This window comes from Agelaius tricolor, unplaced genomic scaffold (genome assembly GCF_023055355.1).
Source record: "Agelaius tricolor isolate 1412-34295 unplaced genomic scaffold, bAgeTri1.0.p SCAF_7, whole genome shotgun sequence".
Taxonomy (NCBI): domain Eukaryota; kingdom Metazoa; phylum Chordata; class Aves; order Passeriformes; family Icteridae; genus Agelaius; species Agelaius tricolor.
In genome coordinates, this window is record NW_027269267.1 from 24,953,079 (window position 1) to 24,975,251 (window position 22,173).

The following is a 22,173-nucleotide window of genomic DNA, read 5'->3' on the forward strand; positions in this document are numbered from 1 at the left end:
ATTTCAGGAAAATGTTTCTTCTCCCATTACAACACTAAAATGAACAGGAAAAAACCCATGAGATTTGTATTTCACAGTCTTATCTCTGCATTTACTTTCTTTGGATACAATTTTTGGACAGGCTGTGTCACTCATGTTGCAACAAAATCTCCGTTCTGATATAGGTAACCATGTACCTGGAGACCTGTATGAGCAATTGAGCCATAATCAGGGCAGGAGCCTGTCACACTGGGAACAGTGGAAACTCATCTTAGTATGCATCACCAGAGGAAGCTTAATATTTAATATCACTCTCACTGCAGCATTTCACACTGAGTTAACAACCTGCTACTATGAATTATGGCTCAAGGATAGTGAAACAATTTTTCTGATTGAAGGCATGGAATCAAAACCCTTAGGCATTTCCCATTCTTTCTCAGCAAACAGTCTCAGACTAGTATAGCAACCAGTGAAAAGCTTTGCAATTTCCTTGGGTATAGAAATTTAGCTCTCTGCAAAAGCCGTGCAAATTATTAAACTAGGGAAAATATACTGGAGTCTTATGTTGGAATTTACTACCTTCAAAGCTGGTATGGTACAGTATGATATCAAATATAAAAAGGTCTGAACAGGAAGCAAATCCTTAAAGTCTCTGTGAAGTGACTCCTGGATGCAGAAAAAGATGCACTAGATCTTTGCATTATCAAAAATAAAGTGGACCTTTAAAGTCCTGCATTTCATATCAGGATCTTATTCCTGAGTCTTTCTTCCTTTTGTACCCTAGGAATTTTCTCATCCTTTTAGCCATAAATATTATTTTCATTATTATTGTCCTTTTTTTAATAGAATCATTAAGATTGGAAAATACCTCTAAGATCATCAAATCAAGCATTAACCCAGCACCACCGTGTTCACCCCTAAACCAAACACCTCAAGTGTTCTATCCACCCATTTTTTGAACACTTCCAGGGACAGTGACTCCACCACTTCCCTGGGCAGCTCATTCTAATGCCTGACCACCCTTTCAGTGAAGAAATTTTTCCTAATATCCAATTTAAAGCTCCCCTGGCATAACCTGAGACCATTTCTTCTTGTCCTGGCATTTGTTACTTGGGAGAAGAGACCGATCCCAATCTGGCTAGAACTTCCTTTCAGGGAGTTGTAGAGAGTAATAAGGGCCCCTCTGAGCCTCCTTCTACTCTGAGCTAAATGATCTCCATTCCCAGTGTAGTAGGAAAGAAGGAATGAGAAGTTAAAAAATAGAGCATATTTTTCAGTGTGGAAAAAGGGATCATACACTCTGAGAGAAAGAATAAAGAAGACAAACTATTCTGGGTGACTGTCCTATTCTACTTCATTCTCGTTAGTATACTGAAAAGTGACTATTTTAGGCCAGGGAAAATGAATAATATATGACAAAAATGTATTAATAGTATTGCCTGTTTGTAGTTCTAAATCAGCAGCAATATTTCATCACTGACAGTACTGAAACTGCACTTTATTTGAGAGCCTTCATAACAAAAGCAAACAGTTCAGGTATTTTCAGAAGGCAATTTATCATGAAATATGCAACCTTTAAAATTAACTACTAATGCATTTACCAGATTTATGGATGTGCTTCAGCCATCCTGTGCTGTTAAAACACTGTAAATTATATTTTGGGTGTTGTATGTTACCACTCACTATCTATAAATTTCTAATAAGTTCATTAGCTCACTGGGGCAGCCTTTCCAAGGAGAGCATTGAAATGCTTTCAAACTGACTTTATATCATCAGCAGTGAGTGCAAAGGCAATTTGAACATAAAATATCATTGTTTTGAACAAGAAACTGTATGATTAATATATCTATTAATTACAAGAACCAGCTTTCAGCAAATCTGGAGTGTACTGAAAGTAACTTACTGGCAGTCCTTGGAAACCCGGATCACCTTTCATTCCCGGACCCCCAGGGGTCCCTGGCCAGCCACTGCTCCCTTGCTCTCCTTTGGCCCCTTTCAGACCTGGAGGTCCTGGTGGCCCTATTGGACCTGGTAAACCTAAAAAACAGAAGAAAAGAGTATTTTGCAGCAAAATTGGCTTAGAGTAGTATCTCATGGAGGACAAACAGGGTGTTCAGAGGGTCAGAACCAAAATAATTGTTGTTACATTTCAAGAAAATAAGTAGGAGAATCTGTTGCAGGGACACCTCATCCAATCCTCTCTCAGCCTGTAGCTGACTGAAAACAGAGGCAGTTTTCCACATGTGCAGAACAAGCAGATAGTCAGGGATAAATACACTAAAGATACTTTGTACTCTGCTCCACTCTCCTCCTTAGCCTCTAGCACAGGCCACTGCCATGGAAAAGCCAAGCTGGGTCATTTTTAAGTACATTAACCTCAGCACATAGGAACAAACAGCCCTGGATGCCTCAAAACAATAAACAAAGTCCATAGGGAAACATGGAAATGGAAGGCAACCTTCTCAACACTAGAAAGAAAGTTGAACAAAGCCAACTGCTTGAGGACATAAAACCATCCTGTTCTAGGACATACTGCCAAAACTGCCTGTGAACAAAGGCTTTTCTCTAACCTGGGAGAAGAGGATGAACAAAGATATGCAATACTGATTGTATTAATAATTAATTAATTAGGCAAGCCTTGATGAACAGCAATACTTTAATACTAAAGATAAAGAATTACCTGGAAGACCAGGTTGGCCTTGGGGTCCTCTGTCTCCTTTAGGGCCTTCAATTGCACTTCCTGGTAGCCCAGGAAGACCTTGGTTCCCTTTAGGGCCTGGTGGACCTGCATATCCTGGTTCCCCTTTCAGGCCTGGGATCCCTGGACTTCCTGGGGATCCTGGAAAACCCACTTCACCTTTTGCACCTAAGATTTGAAATAACCACAGAACATGATTAGAGAGAAGATCACAATCACTGAAACCTTCTGCCATATTATCCACTCATAGTAAGCGTTATTCTTTTTGAAAATACTGACCTTAAATTCATACATTTCTATAAAAGTGCAAAACTTCAGGAAAATTGTATGATTCTTCACATTATGATATAAAACATGAGGGAAGTAGTTTGACTGACATACCTTTTCTTATCTAAACTAATCACTGGGCTATTTTTAGTCACTCTTAAAATAGATTAACATTCAGCATCCCTCTACCACTCCTTACACAAAGATTATAAAGCCCCCAAACCCGTACTCCACAGCAATTATTATTGTCATAGTCAAGTAATGGATGTTGTGCTTGACAAAGCACAAAAGGTCTTGCTCCTGGAGAAAAATGGAATACTTTTTTACTAAGATCTAGATTTAGACCCGTTGTACTTACTTTCAGGCTTATACAAATAGTTAACAATTGCAATTCAATCTAGTTTTAGACTGAACAAAAGAATATAGAGTAACTGGTACAAGTACAATAATAAAAAAACACAAAATGTATAGAGAACACTATCCCTGGGTCTCTGCTTGAGCAGAACAAGGTTTTTAAATCCTTGACTTGTTTCTTTGGAATTACCAAAGAAATACCTTTAGAATATATATTTACTCTAAACCCAGATATTTTTAAATGAGCTGAGCTGACAAAATGAGAGATGAGGAAGGTGAGAGAAGTATTCTCATAATCTAGTGCTCTACATGCCTACCGAGCTATGATTAGAACATTTGCTAAATTTATTAAATCTGTAACATTAGGGCTTTCACAGTAGTTAATGACTGTTAATTAGTCTAAGATGGTAAATAAATTATATCCTGAAATTTTGGTTTATCACTTTGGTTGTCCAGAAAAGTTTCCTTTACTAATAGAATGAAAAAGTGAGGTAGGGCATTGATATTTAAAGCTATGTAAGTTCTTCAAAATCTGCTGTGTCATGTTAATTTCATGGATGAACTACTTGAATTGTTTGTGTTTTCCACAATGGAAAATTGTGGATAGTTAAAATTGAAAATTCCCCCATTATACACAATTTCTTTTATCAACAGCAGTTTGACATTTCTTGACTACTGTATCTATTGCAGCCTAGTGTCTAGGATATACTTATTTCATTAACTGGAGCATGGTGCATTACAGACACCTTGAACAAGCACTGACTCAAGCCAATCAAACCACTCTCACAGCACAGTGTAGTGACACACTTTTCAAAGAACATAAGGGGACTTGAATTGTCATGGTCATGCAACTGTACCCAAGCAATTAAGTCCTGAGCCCAGGTAATAAAAATTTCCAGTGGGATCTCAGCCGGACTCTGCTGTCTTTTGCATCTCTGCACCATGCTCCTGTGCATAGCTTAGACAAGCTCTACTGAGATACAGTAAATGACTAATTTAGCAATTAATATGTCTGGGCTGCAAAACAGGTTCAGGCAAAAAGATCACTACAGTATCCTGGCCACAAAACCACTACCTATAGCTGTCTGTGCACAGAGCCTCACTAAACTTTGATTCTTGCAAAATTAGTAGGAAAACAGAAATACTTGGAGTCAAAAGCACAGCACACAAATAAGGGAGTTATTTATATTACCTCATCACACCACAGCTTGCAGAGAATTCCACACTATGAATAATTACCTATTTTAGGGTATATCTAACTCCAAGATGTTGCCACTGTAACAGAAATCAGTATTTGAACCTCTCAGAGCTTCTGCCTGCTCTGAGAAGGCACAGGATGTAAAAGAATGAAGTAGAAAGTATGTCTGCATTACAGAATTATGGTTATAGTGTGTTGGGAAGGAGGTTTATAATTGTTTAAGTAAGTGTTTTACCTTTATCTCCCTTTGCACCAGGAAATCCTGGAAGTCCTCTACCTGGAAGACCTGCAATACAGAGACAGCAAAAAATGAGAAGTTGGGAAAGTACTTACATTTAACCTGTAATGAATAAAACTCTATTATGCAAATACAAACTCCAAATAAATGGCTTATGCAGAAGTTCCTCAGGGCAGAGGCTGTTTTTGTTATGAATTGGTATTGTATTTAGCACAATGGGTCCTGTATGACTGAAAACCCTACCCAAAGAAAAGGCAAGGCCGCTCCACTATTTCACAGCTAAGTTTCAGGCTGAAATAAATGCCAAAACACAATTCTTTAAAGTATTACCAGCCTTTGTGAAAGAAATTCTTTCAATATTACATTGATTAAACACAGTTGCTCATCTAAATGATCACATTGCAATGCTGGATGATCATAAGACATCAATACTGACTTTATTTTCTAAGGTTTCATCCAAAGGACTCAAAACCAGGACACACCTCTACCAGCTACTCTTGTGCAGCCTGTGTCTGTGCATTTTCATACCCTGGGAACTGAAGATGACAGTCACAGTACCTTGTTCACCCTTTGCACCAGCTGCACCTGGAATCCCATCATAACCTGGTTCACCCTTCTGACCAGTGGCACCAGCAGGACCCGGAAGACCAGGTTCACCTGAAAAATCATTGACATTTTCATTTGAACTATGACTTTTTTTCTCTCTCATGAAAAACTTTACTTTTTCTTTTGCTCCCACAGAGACCAAGCAAATATTGCATGATGACTTCAGTGTGACTTTTCACTGAGTTACTTCTGAATTAAATCAGTCTGAGACAGGGCTCAAGTATTAAAGCTTTTGACACAGCTAATTATCATGAATCTCAGTGAGTTTAGAATGCAGGTCCTCTAGCAAAGACTTGTGAACAGCACAGTCCATTGTCCTGTAAGATGATGTGTCCTGCAGCCAAAAAAACTGAGAACAGAAGACTCCAAGATCAAAAAGGTTCATAACAGCAATGGATTTACTCTCTTCCATACTCTATTTCCTTTCTAACATCAGTGAAATGATGATAATGTGGTGATTCAGGTTTGGGCATAAAGATTAACTGAATTGTTTTAAAATTAACTCAGAAACAACAGAAGTAATGGCTGTAGCAACAACTGGTCTTGTGGAAGGTGATAAAATCTATTCCTCTAACAGTGCAAAAGAAAGTGAGCCCCCCACTACACTGACTCATATTTACCTAGGAAATATGTCAATATTGTCAAGCAATGTCTTTTTTGCTTATGAAATGAACAAATGCACTGCAAAATATCTGAGTCAAAATTAATGTAGAATGCAAAAGACTTTGTTTTAGCGACTGCATGGAGATGAACAATACTCTAAGTGTCCTTTGTTAATTGATATTTCTTTTTTACCTGGTTCTCCTTTTAAACCTGGAATCCCACTTAAGCCAGGAAGTCCTTTTTCACCCTTTTCTCCATGGCGGCCAGGGCTTCCTAAAGAAATAAAGAAAAATGTGTTTCCATGTGGGATATTTGATATAATTTTTACTTCAAATTTTCACTGCAGTTTCTGTTTTGTAAAAGCCTAAACACTTGCCTGGAAATCCTGCCATGCCAGGGGATCCTTTGGGACCTGGGGCACCCGGCATTCCAGGAATTCCTATATTACCCTTTTCACCTTTATCTCCAGATAGACCTGGACTACCCGTTCTTCCTGGTTCTCCCTAGAAGAAGAAGCACACATAAAATCCGGGCATTAATTCTGGAACAGTGTTTTCTGTATGCAGTGGTAGATATCACCCCTCTTATCCATCTGAATTTAAAGAATTCCATTGTTTTTCCACTTCTACACAACATAATTTAGGATTAAATTTGGTTTTAAATTTCACTATCAGAGTTTTTCAAGTAATCTAGCAATTGCTTAATACCTACAAATGAAAATGAGCAGTCTTCTATACATTTTTAGGATGGTTATACAAAGTCTTTTCAAAATTAGCCTTTAATTTATTACACTTCATCATCTTAAAAAAAGTCTTTTTTTGAGTCCTCAGTAAGTTTGCTACCAGATTAGCAGGTATTATTTTTTACCATTTTTACTTATAAATTCATTATAACTGTCATTGTACAGCTAGGAAAAGGAATATGAAACAAATGAGAATCCTAATAGATACTATTAGAGATTCAATTAAACTTTACAGACAGTATTAGCACAGTTCACTTTTCAGTAGTAGCTGAGCACTGTATAGTATCTTCGTAAAAGTACAGTAACATTATTTTAGCATGATTATTTTCCCTGTTCATAAAATGCCCTTTTCACATTATTGACTTAGTATTTTTAAAAGTTCTTCCCCTTCCCTACCTTTCTAGCACTGGCAATTAGCCTATTTTAAGCAGAGATAATAAAAAAGAACACTGGAGATATTGGTTCCATCAAACAGAATGCATCTAAACCTGTATATACACCTTTCAAATTTCTCATAAGGCAGTTAAATTAGCATAATAGAAAATATAACAAAACAGCTTAAAGGCCAACAGCATCTCTTCAAGTGCTTGGTAGAGATAACCAAATCCTTAGGGGTATAAATACCTTCTCACCAGGAGCCCCTGGAAAACCTATTCCAGGAAAACCTGGTGCTCCTTTGTCTCCTTTTTCGCCTTTTTGCCCAGGGAACCCTGGTGTGCCTGGTGAACCTGGTACTCCAGGAAGACCCTTTTCTCCAGGTGTTCCTAGTAAAGGGAAGGACAAAATGGGTACATCAGAACCAGTGGTACCTTAGCAGTGTTGACAGTGATGTTTCAGTGCTGCTTTAGCTATTCAGAGCTATGAAAGTAAGTAAATTTTCTTTTGAGATTCACTCTCTAAATGGGACTTTTTATGGGATGATCAACTCTACTCATAGAAGACAGTCATAATCTTGGATTCAGAGTAAACAAAGATCTTGCTAAAAATATGAACTGAATAAAACTTTATTTTTATTTGATTAATTTCTAATAGTGGTACAAAGTGACCCTTCTGCAGCATATGTTTTCTGTCCTCATTTACCATTTCAGACTTTCATGTTTGATTTCTAAATATGCTAGACACAAAGCCATCCCAATGAAGACAAAGATTCCATGTTGAGTCATAGGTTCTTCTCCATTTTATTCTTTACCAATCCCTTCCACAACAACTTTATTCCCAGACCCCTAGAGTTCGTAATTGACAGGCAGTACACAGCAGCTCACCAAATCTTTTAGAAGGGGGAAATACACAAGAAGCTTAATGCAGTTCACAGACTATCAGAGACACAAACAGGCACCACTCAAAAAACTTCCTGCCTGAAACAAATACAGAAAACCTAAAGATCCAGCTAAAGGATTTGCACATAGAAACTTAGGAAGCCATCCTATTATTTGTATATGACAATAGGATTGAAAAGCAATGTCTCAAAAGCCTAACATTCAGTCACTGCAAATAGTGCAATTGTTTAGTAGATCTACACCAACAAATATTCCATACAGGTTTCTCATAATGTTCTATATTAATTAAAGAAAAAAATAATAAATTCCTAGCAATCAGTACCTGGCAGACCCATTTCACCAACCGATCCTTTTTGTCCTGGAACTCCTGGATCCCCTGGGTACCCTGGGGGGCCTTGATCACCTTTTGGTCCTATGGACAACAGAGAAATGAAGAATCCCATCATTAACAAGGTTTAAAATACCTGACAAACAGTCTGTCTGCTGTTATCTTCAGACATACCTGGCTGTCCAGGAGTACCGGGTTCACCATCTCTCCCTGGAATTCCTGGTTCTCCATAATCCCCACGTAGCCCTTTTTCTCCTGCTTCTCCATGGTCCCCTGGACACCAAAAAGAAAAACACAGTGAGATCAGTTTTATTACAATTTACTGTAATTACATATAATAATCCTTCTAGTTAATTTTTGATCACTGCTGCTTCTCTCTGCTGAACAAGGAAATGGCTGAGTAAAACACAACTTTCCAATCATTAAACCAGTACTGAGAAAAGACTGAAAACTACTGCAATTTTATGGGTGTCTGTGAAAATTGCAAAGTTATATCTAAAAAAGAAATGGAATGAATGTGTGTTTGAGTTAGATTAATGAGTTATTTGAAAAGTGGCCAACAGGTGTTAACAGCTCTCTAAAAGGGCACATGTGAACAACTAGTAAAAAGACAGAAATTTGCTGTTTTCCCTGTTCCATTTAATGTAAAGCACCTTCAGAAGGCTTGATCTCTTACTCTCTAGTGTGTCTCTTCTCTAACTTTATGTCCATGCCTTTTGGTCATAAACAATTCTGTTTTTGTTGCATAGAGCTGCAGGACAACAGGTTACTGAAAACAAATCACTGAATGTTTTTAAGTAAGCAGCTTTTATTAAAAACATTTCAAGATGTCCAAACCCAAATTTTTTCATTAAGCATCACTGATAATATGCCATAAAAAATCTGTGTCTTCTCTGCACAGTTTGTCTTTTGGAAGCTTCTAAAAGCATTACTGTGATATTCATATCTAGAGGAATGAAGACAGCCGAAAGATCAGCAAAGTTACTGCTAAATTATTTTTCTCTGCTGGACTAAGTATCTTTTGCTTGGAGAGGATGAGATAAAAGCAGACATTTGCAGGCTGGGATCTGTTTGGAACCTACTCTTCCAGGCTGTGCGAGCCAGGCCAATCTGTAGACGTCATGTGGTGAGGAAAAGGTAGAGTGCAGAAGCTTGCAAGCATGCACTGTTAGTGATGGAGAGATTAGTAAATTAGAAACCAAAAAAATTAACTATTTGAATTTCTCAGCAAAGGTTTCTTTATTTGCATGTAACAAGTGTACCTAATTTAGATTTCTAGGTACAAAATAAAATTAATCATCCTACATGCCAGTAGTAGATAAGGAAACAGTGAAAATGACCTATGTGGTTTTAAGACTTTACATACCACTGTACATATCAAGATCAGAAACAAATGAGAAAAAATAATCTAGATGAAATCTTTATAGGCTGGGAGCTTCATTAAAAGTACTCTCAGAAGCTGTATCTCAGCTGAAGGGCAGATGTACTCACTGCTCACTGGCTGATGCCCTCCCCTGCAGTCCCTGGCTGCCCAAGCTGCAAGGCACTACTTACCCACATGCCCAGGTTTCTCTGAGACCCAACCAGAACACGTGAGCCCACATCTCCTTCTGACAATTAGCCAGGACATGGAGATAAGAGGTAGCTAAGACTGGGATACTCTCCTGTTTCCACAGTTCAAATACAACATAGTATAGTTATTAGTGATTCACTGTCAAACTGGAAAGGAGTCTGCCCTGGAATACACTGATGAAATGTACAGATGACACTCAGAAGGAAAGGCTCAAAAAGAGGACAGGATTAGACTACAGAAGGATTTTGAAGAGTTGGAATGAAGCTTGAAAATCATCACACTGAAAATCAAAAAGCATAATGCACCACGTGTGTGATAGAAGACATCTATCATACAAAAACACACATACAAAATGAAAAATTATTACACAGTAGTCGAGAACTAAGGGACTAAGAATTATAGCTAATCACAAACTCAGTCAGCTATTGCTTCAAGAAAGGGAAATTTCATTCTAGCCAGGCCTGAGTTGAAGTACTTTGCTTGTTTCAGCAATGTGCACTCTAACAAGGATGCAGCCAAACTGGGGAGAAATCACAAAGTATAAAAGGAATGATAATTGTTTCAGAAAACATGATATACTATTAAAGCCTGAAGGACTTGGTTGAGGGAAATTAAAGACCACAATATCTCAGTAGCTCCCTTCTAAGCTCTACATTTCTATTTTAACAAAAAAGTAACCATTTATTAAAAACTCTTATTTTTTAAATAAAAAATAATGTATAGTAAGAAGAAAAAATATTAAAAATATGCAAAATATACACAATTTTTTCTTTGAAAAGAAATACAGGAGAGAAAATTATTTCAAACAACTAATTTATCAATTAGCAGTAAAACTAAAAAACCAATAGGAATGTATTATCTAAAAAAGCTAACAAATCTATAACCATGAAGTTTCTAAACAGAAAACTGATTGCCTTTCTCCTGCATACTCCCAGATATTTCTAAACTGATAGAAGTTGATCTGTTGGTATCAGTGACATAAATGTATTTTTTTCCTGAATTTTCTTCAGGTCACAAGAAAGCGTGTCAAAAAAGCCTGCTCATTTTTTTTCTTACACTACCAGTTGATCTTCATGGCCACAACTATATGTTTTACATGAAAGACAGCTTTTCCTTTCTGGAAAGCTCTAGTTTTACTTTGAATTTTTTTTTTATTTTCAGAGAGCCTTGTGATTAAAGAGGTAAAATCAATTACAAAAGGACAAATTGAACCTCTTCTGTTCAAACAAAACCCCTCTGCTCTGTGATTATTCTTTTTTTCTATAGAGTTGAAAAACACCAGAAAAATATCTATATTTGCTGTGCAAAACTCTTTAATTTTATTTTAAAAACTGTTGCCTAAAACTAACACAAAACTAAATTCAAAGTACTGCTGCTTGGTAGTATATGAGTGTTAATTCCACTTATTCACACAGTTAGAGAATAAAGTTACCTTTTTCTCCTTGATCTCCCTTCTGGCCTTTGAGGCTAACCATGTCCATGTTGTCTATTGTTCCAGGTTTTCCTGGGAGACCAGCTTCACCTTTATCTCCCTTAACACCAGGATCACCCTGTGGTCCAATTACACCTTTGAAACCTTGGCTGCCTATAAAGAGACAGCACTGAATGTTACAGGGGCATATAAAACCTTGCAAGAATATTTAGTAGACAACAACAAATTAAATTAGCTATTTATTCAGATTTTGAGCACCAAATACCATGTTCTGGAACAGTTCCTATGAAATTTTTTTATACTTCACAATAGTTCTGTCACAAAGTTGACATATTTTTCCCACTTCCTAGCCAATAATTTTAGACTCTTGAAATGATAAGGACAGGGGTTTGGCAGTAATACAGAGCATTATCTGAGGCTCTTAATTAAGACCTTCCTGCTGGCTTTTAATAATTTCAAATACTGTATTTTTCTTGGAGTAATACCTATGGCAGCCTCACACCTAGCAAACCCTTATGTTCTTGAAAAACTGATCAAAAATCATGTTTTGGTGCCCAAACTCATGTCTGCTCCTAGAATGTGGCCTTTTATACTATTTCTAACTTAGAGGAAAGTCTCTTTACATAAACGGTTCCTTAGGCCAAGTATATTCCTTATCTTTGGTTATTTCTCGACTTCTGCTGGGGAAAAGGTGTGGGGTTTGCAATTTTTATTTTGAGAAAATCTCTCTCTTACCTTTTTCACCAGGAAACCCTCGCTCTCCAACTGGCCCAGGAGTTCCTGGCAACCCAGGAGTTCCCATAACTCCCATTTCTCCTTTGGGTCCTGAAGCCAAAGAAGAAGAGTTAATAAAAAAAATTAAGCAAGCAGTGTAAAGAAATACAAGAAATAGAATTATTTACTGCCTATCATATTAGGAGTTGCACTACTTAAGGAAAAATGGGACAAAGAAGATGATTAAACTAAAGCAGCCCAATAGAGAAAACAACAGTAAAAACAGTATTATGAAAACCAGAAGAAAACAGTTTGTAATGGGTTTTTGACAAATTCTTAAAACTCCCTATTACAGCAAACAATGCTGTCATTAACAAAGGCATTATTAAAACCATACTTTGTCACTAAAACTGTGCAGAATAATTCTCTTTCATTATTACAGGAGCAAGGCTGGTTCCTTCAACCTGCTGGATTTGGTCCCTGAAAGGACTTCAGCAGCAGCAGTTCAGTTACATGTGCACAGAGCTGCTTTACTGACATCAGTCCTTGCGTTTTCCCAAGCTTGGGCTCTTTGATCAATCAATTCCTAACTGAGTGAAAGGGTGTGCTGCCATAACTTAATAAAACAGCTGTCAAAGATGCTGATTTCTGAGGGACAAGGCATTTACCTGTTGATCCTTTCAGTCCAACAGCCCCCTGTGGACCTGGCAGGCCAGGTAACCCCACAGAGCCTGGGACTCCTGGCTGGCCCGGGCTGCCTTTATCTCCTTTAGGTCCTGGCATATCTAGACCTGGGACACCAGGGAAGCCCCTTTCTCCTTTTATTCCAGGAAATCCTAGGAAAAACAGAAGATACCACATTAGTCCTTAACAAAAAACAAGGAAAACCATTTATAAGCATATCTGACCATGTCCACCTGTTCACAAATTAGATGGCATAGAGGATGAGGAGTCAAAGGCAGACAGCAGAACCAGTCCTCACTTCCTAAGAGAGGCTTTGAATCTGTATCAATAACCCATCAATGACCTGAGGAGGTTAATCCAAATGCTAGAAATCCTCTCAGGATTTCATTTTTGACCACATGGAGGAGGCCCATCAGCATGTCCCCCCCCCATCTACCCCTGTCAACTTCACACTGCAAAAAGTTCTCAAGAAACACTTTTACCTGTGTTATCCACTTATGTCAAAATTCTGCTCTTAAGCAGCATCATGGGAGTATTCTCTGCTCACCTGGTGGTCCCTGGGGTCCTGGCTGCCCAGCAGGTCCTGGCAATCCTGGAGGGCCCAGCCCCGGAGCACCTGGAGGGCCCTGCAAGCCTTGGAGACCTGGGAGACCTGGGTCACCTGCAGGGAGACAGGAGAAACATAGACCAAGCATTCTCTGATGCTGTTTGACATCTTGCTTGCTGAAGATGGCAGACAAGGTGCTGTGCTTTGGAAGCACAAGGCCAAGGAGACTTCATTCAGCCACCAACTTCTCCAGGCCTGGGCTTGGATGAAGGGCTGCTCTTTGCTGCTAGCATTTTCTACTGGTGGGTAGTAGGAAAAAATGAGATGGGAAAGTAGGATATATTCAGTAATGAATAGACTTTTCACTGCATTTGCAGGACAGTGACTTTAAAAAGAAATACAAATACAGAACTGCATTTTTCCAGTGACGTTACCTCTGAATCCCTGCTGTCCAGGTATGCCCGGAAAACCCTGCTCGCCACGTAAACCAGGCAGTCCTGGACTTCCCTTTTCTCCAGGGATGCCAGCTGGGCCAGGGGGGCCTGGCAATCCCTTAGGGCCAGGTAGACCTACACCAGGTTCACCCTAGCCAAAGAAACACAATAGATTAGGAATCAACACACCAAAACCAAGAAATCATTTATTAAATGTATTTTAATCATGCAGTATAGGGCTTATCTACAGGCCTCTATACATGACTTCAGGAAGAGCTGTAAGCCCTTTAAAAGTGTTAATGCCAAGTATTTATCCATCTACTTTGTCTCCTTGTGTGCACAGTGGGAAACATAAAATGAAAGGCAGTTTGACCAGCTTCTAAAGTTTTTCCTTGCACATGTTCCTGTCAACATGGGGAGTCACAGATAAAAGTATCAGCAGCTGACATCTACCTTTTGGCCTTGTAAACCTGGAACTCCTGGCAAACCATCCAGACCGGGGGTTCCTGGAGTTCCTGGCTGACCAGGTGAGCCAGGCTGACCTTGGAAACCTATAAAACAAAGCAAAACAAACCGAGAGTCACACCATTACCCTCTCTGTCTGTAAGTGACCTCTGCTGTTTCTTTAAGCCTCTAAACTGAACTATTCACAAGGACCTGTTACAAAGACCTGGGTAGTCAAACTTCTAGGCCTGCCAGTATGCAAATGTCCCAACAAAGATTCAAACACTGACTTTTGTGCAGCAGTTGGCTTCTGATGAGAAACAACCACCCAGAAGAAATAAATGCTGAGTATCTCCTCTTAAATAATAGCCTTGTGGGTTCATTTCCCATCTCCCCTGTGAGAAACATCCTGCAAAACCAGGTTCCCAAAGTCTTCTTCAGAAAAGGCAACTTAATGTGTGGGGCATCAGACTGAGGGATGTACAACAAAGCCAACCTGTGAATCAACACCTTTTGTGCAGTATATGTCTTGTGACACGTTCTATGTGTCCTGCTGAGGGTTTCATACAAAAGGTTTCTATGCCAGAGCTAGCCCATGAACTGCACCTTGGGAATGCAAGAAGGAATACCTACAACACTTTGCAAATCCCTTAAAGATAGCACTCACTCAACATCAGCACACGTACAACAAATTCAAATGAAGCAGGCAGAAATCCAGCTTTTAGGCTAAGACCTCAGAATGTCGTTGGGCAGGGCTTAGTTCATGGAAGGGTCCTTTAAAGAAATATATTTAATGTGTCATTTCTTTCATATGGCATCAAAGTGCATACAGCAATTCTTTTACAGATACAATGGGCCTTTTCTGTTCAGGTCCCAATGCACTCTCAGAGGAACCAGACATGGTTACAGAGAAAAATATGCCCTTTCTCCTTATTAAATTTCTGACCCTCCCAGTTCATTCGTGTGTGGAATCATAAGAAATAATGACAAAGACACAAAAGAATTTTGGTGATTGAGGTGGCTGCTGAAAGTTCAGTCATCTAGTTCTAAATGAGCAGCAGTACTGTCAAATACATCTTCAAAAATTCCAAAACATTTAGACTCCCTCTAAGCTATTTGCATATGCTGACAATGGCCATGGAGGGAAGACTACACTTATGTTGAGTAAGCTGGAATTCTAACCAAGCCACTCTCAGCTGTCTGGGACCCAATAGAGCTGTAAGCTCTGGCCCCTAGCTGTTACAATTACACCAGCATATTATTTGGACCAACTACACACAGTGTTTTTCATCTCTCAGAAGGGTCATCTCATCTCAGCTACTTCAGGTGCTGCAATGAAAGACGCTGTACCATTTCACTTTCCATTCTGGCAGCAGCTGTGACATTGTCTGTAGGTGCACCACTGCACTACACAAAGCAAGTGTGCAGCTGTACTCTATTGAAAGAATCCTCACTGTGCTTCTGGCTGACTTTGGCATGGGAGCTTCTTCAGCTGCACCTCCCAAATCCCATGCAGCTATGGCTGGATGACAGTGCAGACCTAGGCCTCCACCCACACTCCAGTTACACCAGCTCTGTTAGATGGACAGCTTTATCTTACCTTTGGGACCTGGAGGTCCGGGGAACCCTATCCCCGGCTGCCCCACAGCACCTTTTTCTCCTGGTAGGCCAGGTCTGCCTGGAAGCCCAGGATTCCCTTTGTCACCTTTGCAAATAAAAACAAGACAAACATTAACACGAAGGCTAACTTCTGGGGAACAGAACCATCCTGATAATCAGACAAAGATTAACAGACTGCTGTACCTTGGGGTCCAGGGAAACCAGGTGGCCCAGGAAGGCCATCTGCCCCAGGAGGGCCAGGGAGCGATATAGTTCGTCCTGCTTCACCCTTTGCTCCTGTAAATGTAAAGTTGTATTAGAGTACAGGAACTGATGAAATAATACAAGGGACTGCTACCTTGACAGCATTATCAGTTCATCCATAGCATTAAAAGTGACTTGTTATGAAGTTTTTTTGGTAGAAGCTCTGTAAAAAACTAGGATGAACCTAAAACACCCCATTTTGCCTAGCAAATCCTTCAGGAAAACTGCCCTCAAAAATATGCAATTATACTGGTGAAAGAGAGCACTGATTCAAATTAGCCAGTCTTTTTATTTCAGGCTTAAATTCTGATGATCCTCTAGGCTATACCATTTAAAAGGTACAATTTAATTTTTTTTTTTATTTTTTTAAACACATTGTAGCATTACCTGGAAGTCCTGGTAAACCTGGGGTTCCAGCAAAGCCTCTGTCTCCTTTTTCACCAGGTAATCCTGCAGCACCTATCCCAGGAGGGCCAGGAAAACCTCTTTCACCACGCACTCCAGGGAATCCAGGTTGGCCAGGGGGACCACGTTCTCCTTTCAAGCCAGCTGTACCCTAATTTTTGGAAAGTACAAGTGTACTTCTTGCCTGGCTGGCAAGACAGAACACATCATTCTCTCTGAATATTTTGTAACTGGGATTTAGCACAGGTATCTGTAATGATGAAGAAAGTGGATTTTTTCTACTGAGTTTAATAGAAACAGAAGGAGGTTCCATGTGGAATAGCACATGGAGATCACATCTAGCAATGCAGCTAAGTGTATCACGCAGGCCATGTTTCCAGTAGTGGATCTGGGAGCAGAGGTGAGCTCCACATTCAGCTCAACATCAGCTCAACATTCAGCTCAACATCATATCCACATCAGCTCAACTCTATCAGTGCCACATTTTGAGGCATTCATTTCCACAAGAAGAGAAATATTCTAGAAGAGACTTGAATCTTGTCTTCACAATTTCTACTTGGATAACTGCATTTGTTCAATCCTCTCCAAATATCAGCTAAATCATTCACACTCGTTCTCACTATCAAGCTGTGAGAAAGGCAGAAAGGAATAAAACTACTGTCCATGTTTGAACCTTTTCTCTATAGTCCTGAAAGTAACAATCCATGCTGAATGCATTTGAGTCAGATTACTTATTTGCATGACATGTAAAAAGAAATGGTCTGAAAAACCTAGCTCTGAAATAGTCTGCTGTTGAAGAACTGCCTTCCTCACTACTTCCAGTGAAAATGGAATCATCTTCTGAGGAAGAATGTACTACTCAAGGTAAAGAATGGCTGTGGAAAAATAAATCAGGCCAATAAACATAAAGCATGTATAGGGGACAAAAGCATGTGAATTCTGATCTGAAAGACAGAATGTACAGCACAGTAAGAAAACATAAATGAACACACAGTAGGACAATATGCAAACATAAAGAAACAAACATACCGGTACTCCTTTTGGACCCTGGGGACCTGGAAATCCATCTTTTCCTGGTCTTCCTTCTCTTCCAGGAATGCCTGGCTGTCCTGGGAAACCAGGATCTCCCTTTTCGCCTTTCAGGATAGAATCGTAGGTAAAATCTCCAGGTTCTCCTTTTGGCCCAGGGCTGCCCATAAGGCCTGGAGTGCCGGGGGGACCCTGAAATTTCATAAATTCAGATGTCATCAGTTGCCCTACAAACCCTTCCACTATAAAAGAAAGCAAACCTCAGAAACTGAATTGCGAATCCAAATTGAGGGAACCACCAAGTCAATGACTGAGGAGGTCAAATGAGAATATTTTCCAAGACACAGCAGTCTTGGAAGCAGAAAGCTTCTCCCTTGGGTAGTTTATTTGTAACATTCAGCGGATGTGAATACATGTGTTCAATCGTTATTAATATTCATCAACTTTGAACAGCTGACCCAGTCAGTTGGTAATATCAGAATATAATGCATGTGCTCAGAAAATAGTTTTGTAACCTCTTCTGGAAAGAAACTACCTACCTAATGGTATGCCTACAGGATTTCCAGAATTTCAATTTTTCCCCTACATATTTTCTAGGACTTGATTGAACTTGTCTTATGGGAACAATCTCTATAATTTCTAGTGACTCAGGGCTACTCATTAGGGCAGTAAAACACAAACTTCATGGGCAATGTCCACTATGTACAGCTCATGTGTGCCCTCCACTTCAACCTGAACCAGAACATGGTCATTGGTAATCTTTTCATTAGCACTGGAGTGCTCTGAATCAGACTCTGATGTTTCAGCATGCCTGTAAGCAATGTCAGCTTGCAAGGCTGGCCTCTATGTAGTTCTTCCAAGTTAAATTATATACTGGATCACCACCTGGCTGAACTTTGTAGAGTAAAACAAACTTAAAAGCATTCAAAACAGCAGCCAATCCTTGTCTGATTAAAGACATGAATAGCACTTATGAGGCAATAAAAGTAAAATATTAAGGTGTGGAAAACATGTGCCAAGAACAAATGACAGACAGCAAAAAAGCTTAAATACATTAGAATGTCTTCCATTTTTTCCCACTGTTTCTTTCATGAATCCCATTGATATTATAATACATTCGGTCACTGAGTAATGCAATTTATTGAGGCAGCAATAGATAAGGAATTCATCTTAGTCAACTTTCATTGGCTGAGTTCAGGCAACAAGGCTTTATTTATACTTCAGTGAGAGAAATAGATTCCTTGAGTAATGAATTCAAACAAACGGTTTGGTTTTTTTACTTCTGAAGCTACCTCTCTCTCACCACTGGTGATAGAGGGAGCTCACATAACCCCAGTGTGTGATAAAGCCAGTGCACAGGGATGTCACTGACAAGTTATGTCAGAAAGGGTCAGCTGTAAGGAAACAGCTTTGGGGAGAAGAGGTCTGGGAAGACTCAGTCTACTCACACTAGGAATGGTGTCAAAACCCACATTATGCTACAGGAACACGTATGCTGAGGCAGGTTTTCACAGCAAATCTCAGTGTCCATAGGGGCACTTAAATGGATTCTGACAAGGTCAAATGTAGTTGTGGTAGTACACTGCTCATCTAGGAGTCATTTGTGTCACGTTTTAGACAAGTGTTACACTTACAGCTGTTCTGCTTTTGGCCTTACTGAGAGTCATGCTGTGCTGCCTCAACATAATTTACAAGTAATCTTATTAGGATGCTACCCACTTTCACAGCTTTGCTTTATTTCTTCAAAAGTATTGACTTTCCTGTTTACTAATTGTGTTTTACAGAACATACTGCAGACACTTCCCAAAATCTTCATTAACAACCTGGATGCAGGACTTGAAGGAATACTTAAGTAAGTTTGCCAGTGACAATAAATTGGGAGGAGCTGTCAGCTCCCTTGGGGGCAGAAAAGCCCTGCAGAGAGAAACAAATCAGAGAGATGGGCAATCACCAGCACAAGGGCAAGTGTCAGATTCTGCACCTGGGATGGGGCAATCCTGAGTGTGTGGAACAGACCAAAGAATGAGAGGCTGCAGAGCAGTGCCATGGAAAGGGACCTGGGGGTCCTGGTCCATGGCAAGTTGAACATGAGCCAGCAGTGCCCTGGCAGCCAGGGGGGCCAACCCTGTCCTGGGGGCATCAGGCACAGCATGGCCAGCTGGGCAAGGGAGGGGATTGTCCTGCTCTGCTCTGTGCTGGGGCAGCTTCACCTTGAATACTGTTTTTGGTGCCACAAAATAAAAATGACAATAAACTATTGGGGAGCATCCAGAGGAAGGCCATGAGAATGGTGAAGAGTCTGCAGGGGAAGCCTTATGAGGAATGGCTGGTGCCACTTGATTTGTTCAGCCTGGAGAAGAGGAGATGAGGGTAGACCTCATATCAGTCTACAACCTCTGCATGAGGGGACGAGGAGGGGCAGGCACTGATCTCTCTTGTCAACAGTGACAGGAATTGAGGAAACAGCATGAAGCTGTTTAAAGGTTTAAAGGAGGTTTAGGCTGGATATCAGGAAAAAAAATTTACATCCAGAGTGTGGTTGAGCACTGGAACAGGCTCCCCAGGGAAGTGGTCACAACAACAGCCTGATGGAGTTCAATAAGCATTTGGACAACTCTCTCAGGCACATGGTATGATGTTTGGGATGTTCTTCACAGAACCAGGCATTGGATCCAATGATCCTGATGAGCCCCTTCCAACTCAGCATTTTCTCTTATTCTATGATTCAAAATTCAGCAAAACTGCCATAGTGTGCTGCATGTTAACATTAGATTGCTCACACCACACTAGATGGCACTGTCTCTCTCTCAATATATTTGTACTCACCAGCAAAATGTTATTGAAACAATTCAGAAGGTCAGGGAATACCTGCACCTGTTTCCTGAGAAATCCTAATCTTTACCCAGCTCCACTGCTTAGCTTGCTCAGGCAGAAGGTCATGTGTCCCACCGAGTTCTTATGATGGATAAACTCAGAAGTATAACCAATAATCTGACAGCTCTTTTTTAGCTCTTACAGTTCAAACCCACTTCTTCCTACATTATTTTATAAGGCATAATTGACCCTAATTTTATCATATCAGTAGACTGTTTTGGGGAGGGGCAGGGGGGGGTTGTTTTTAAAGAGAACTGTTACACAACCACACTGATACACTAGGATCATACACTGATCATACACTGATCATCACATGTTTTTTGATCACATGCCTAGCAGGACATGTAGTATTTGGCAAGGCATTACTTACAGGCACCCCTGGAAGGCCATCAAGTCCAGGTAAGCCTCTGTCACCCTTGAAACCTGCTTGTCCTGGAAAACCTTTTCAGAGAGACAAAAATATGGCTTAGTTTATTACATAAAATATAATATATTGCAAAAAATATATTACACACAAATAGGTCATTGTATGTGAGTTCTTTGTGATCCCCTGTAAAGTGTCTCATTCCATCCCCAGTAATACCAGCATAATGCTGCTAAAGCCAGAGAGGCTGTCTTGATTCATGAACTTGTGTTGCATGCCTGCATTCATAAACTTGAAAGCTGATGATTCATTTGACTTAGGAATGAATTTACCAATTCATGTAACCAATGCAGAACTGAAACTAACTAAACCACATTCATTTTTCTGAACAGCGCTAGAACAAACATTAGGTATAATATAATTAATATAATTTTTGGCATGCGGCACTGCTCTCATATGGTAGCAAAAAAAAAATTATTTTTGGGCCACAGAATCTAGCACTGCAATTGGAAACAAATATATGGGTCACTATCAAGCCTAAGCACATAAGAAAATGGTCCCCACATTATTTCTCACTGTGAAAATATTTGGGCCGCAGTTTGCAAAGACCCTTCATTGTGGTCAGTTTCTGCTTCCCTGGTAATTCTAGTAGATTGTATTTGAAATTTGGAATCAGGCCAAAAATAGGAATATGCCACCTTCCTTTCATTAGTCCTTTCATTAGTTTCACAAGCAATTTGATTAGTGGGACAAAATGTAATTAATTTTCTTATGTATGCTGCATTATTTAGAATTTAGCCTACATAGTTCATTCTTGGGTTATTAAGGAGTTTTTACCTGCTGGACCTGGTGGCCCTTGTGGTCCTGGAAGTCCAGGAGGTCCTACTTTATCACACAAGGCACAGGCTTCACCTTTGTCACCTGAAAAATGAAAACAACGAAGGACATGAATAACAACAAAAAGATTCAAGACAACTGCAAGCAGGTGGATTCAGGGCAAATGTCAATTTAATATTTAAACAAATTGCTGCTTCTAATTCCATGCTTCAAGGAGAAAATATCAGCAAGCTGATGTTCAAAATTCTTTAAATTTTTAAAGGAATAGCATGAAAATCAACATAAGTTTTATTCTAGGGTTAGTATTTAAAATAATGGTTAAAGGGGACAAGGTTGAAGAGGATCAAAAAGAAGAAAATAAATACATTCAGTGGGTATAGAGAAAATAAAATTATTAAAGCAGAAAAAGGATAACTTCTATAGTCACTATAATTTTGTACCAAAACAGTGAACAGAATGAGATTGGAAAGGAGCAACCACCATGTAAATTTTTGCAGCTCTTTTTTTTAAATGTTCATTTAGTCAATGCTGCTAAAACACATGGTTGGGAGTCCTATTCACAGAATCCCACAGTTAGGTCAGAAAAGATCTTTGCCATCACTGAGTCCAACCTATGACCAAGCACCACCATGTCAATAGACCATGGCACTCAGTGCCACATCCAGACTTTCCTTAAACACCTC

General features: G+C 39.6%; 1 protein-coding gene across 3 annotated transcripts in view; it reads right to left on the reverse strand.

Moving 5' to 3' along the window:
• Nucleotides 1–22,173, reverse strand: part of COL4A1 (collagen type IV alpha 1 chain) — a 118,421-nt gene that overhangs the window by 13,381 nt on the left and 82,867 nt on the right. For 2 of the 3 annotated variants that reach the window (XM_071430599.1, XM_071430601.1), the window contains exons 23-43: nucleotides 21,491–21,574; nucleotides 20,660–20,730; nucleotides 17,416–17,607; nucleotides 16,369–16,537; nucleotides 15,922–16,014; nucleotides 15,719–15,823; nucleotides 14,128–14,225; nucleotides 13,675–13,825; nucleotides 13,241–13,354; nucleotides 12,678–12,845; nucleotides 12,031–12,120; nucleotides 11,296–11,448; nucleotides 8,465–8,563; nucleotides 8,285–8,374; nucleotides 7,310–7,449; nucleotides 6,320–6,446; nucleotides 6,136–6,216; nucleotides 5,293–5,391; nucleotides 4,732–4,782; nucleotides 2,660–2,845; nucleotides 1,883–2,016 (exon numbers count right to left, since the gene is read on the reverse strand). In XM_071430599.1, coding sequence (XP_071286700.1) covers nucleotides 1,883–2,016; nucleotides 2,660–2,845; nucleotides 4,732–4,782; nucleotides 5,293–5,391; nucleotides 6,136–6,216; nucleotides 6,320–6,446; nucleotides 7,310–7,449; nucleotides 8,285–8,374; nucleotides 8,465–8,563; nucleotides 11,296–11,448; nucleotides 12,031–12,120; nucleotides 12,678–12,845; nucleotides 13,241–13,354; nucleotides 13,675–13,825; nucleotides 14,128–14,225; nucleotides 15,719–15,823; nucleotides 15,922–16,014; nucleotides 16,369–16,537; nucleotides 17,416–17,607; nucleotides 20,660–20,730; nucleotides 21,491–21,574 — 2,495 coding nt within the window. Of the gene's footprint in view, nucleotides 1–1,882; nucleotides 2,017–2,659; nucleotides 2,846–4,731; nucleotides 4,783–5,292; nucleotides 5,392–6,135; nucleotides 6,217–6,315; nucleotides 6,447–7,309; nucleotides 7,450–8,284; nucleotides 8,375–8,464; nucleotides 8,564–11,295; nucleotides 11,449–12,030; nucleotides 12,121–12,677; nucleotides 12,846–13,240; nucleotides 13,355–13,674; nucleotides 13,826–14,127; nucleotides 14,226–15,718; nucleotides 15,824–15,921; nucleotides 16,015–16,368; nucleotides 16,538–17,415; nucleotides 17,608–20,659; nucleotides 20,731–21,490; nucleotides 21,575–22,173 lie in introns of all 3 variants that reach the window. The other variant, XM_071430600.1, reaches the window with a different exon arrangement.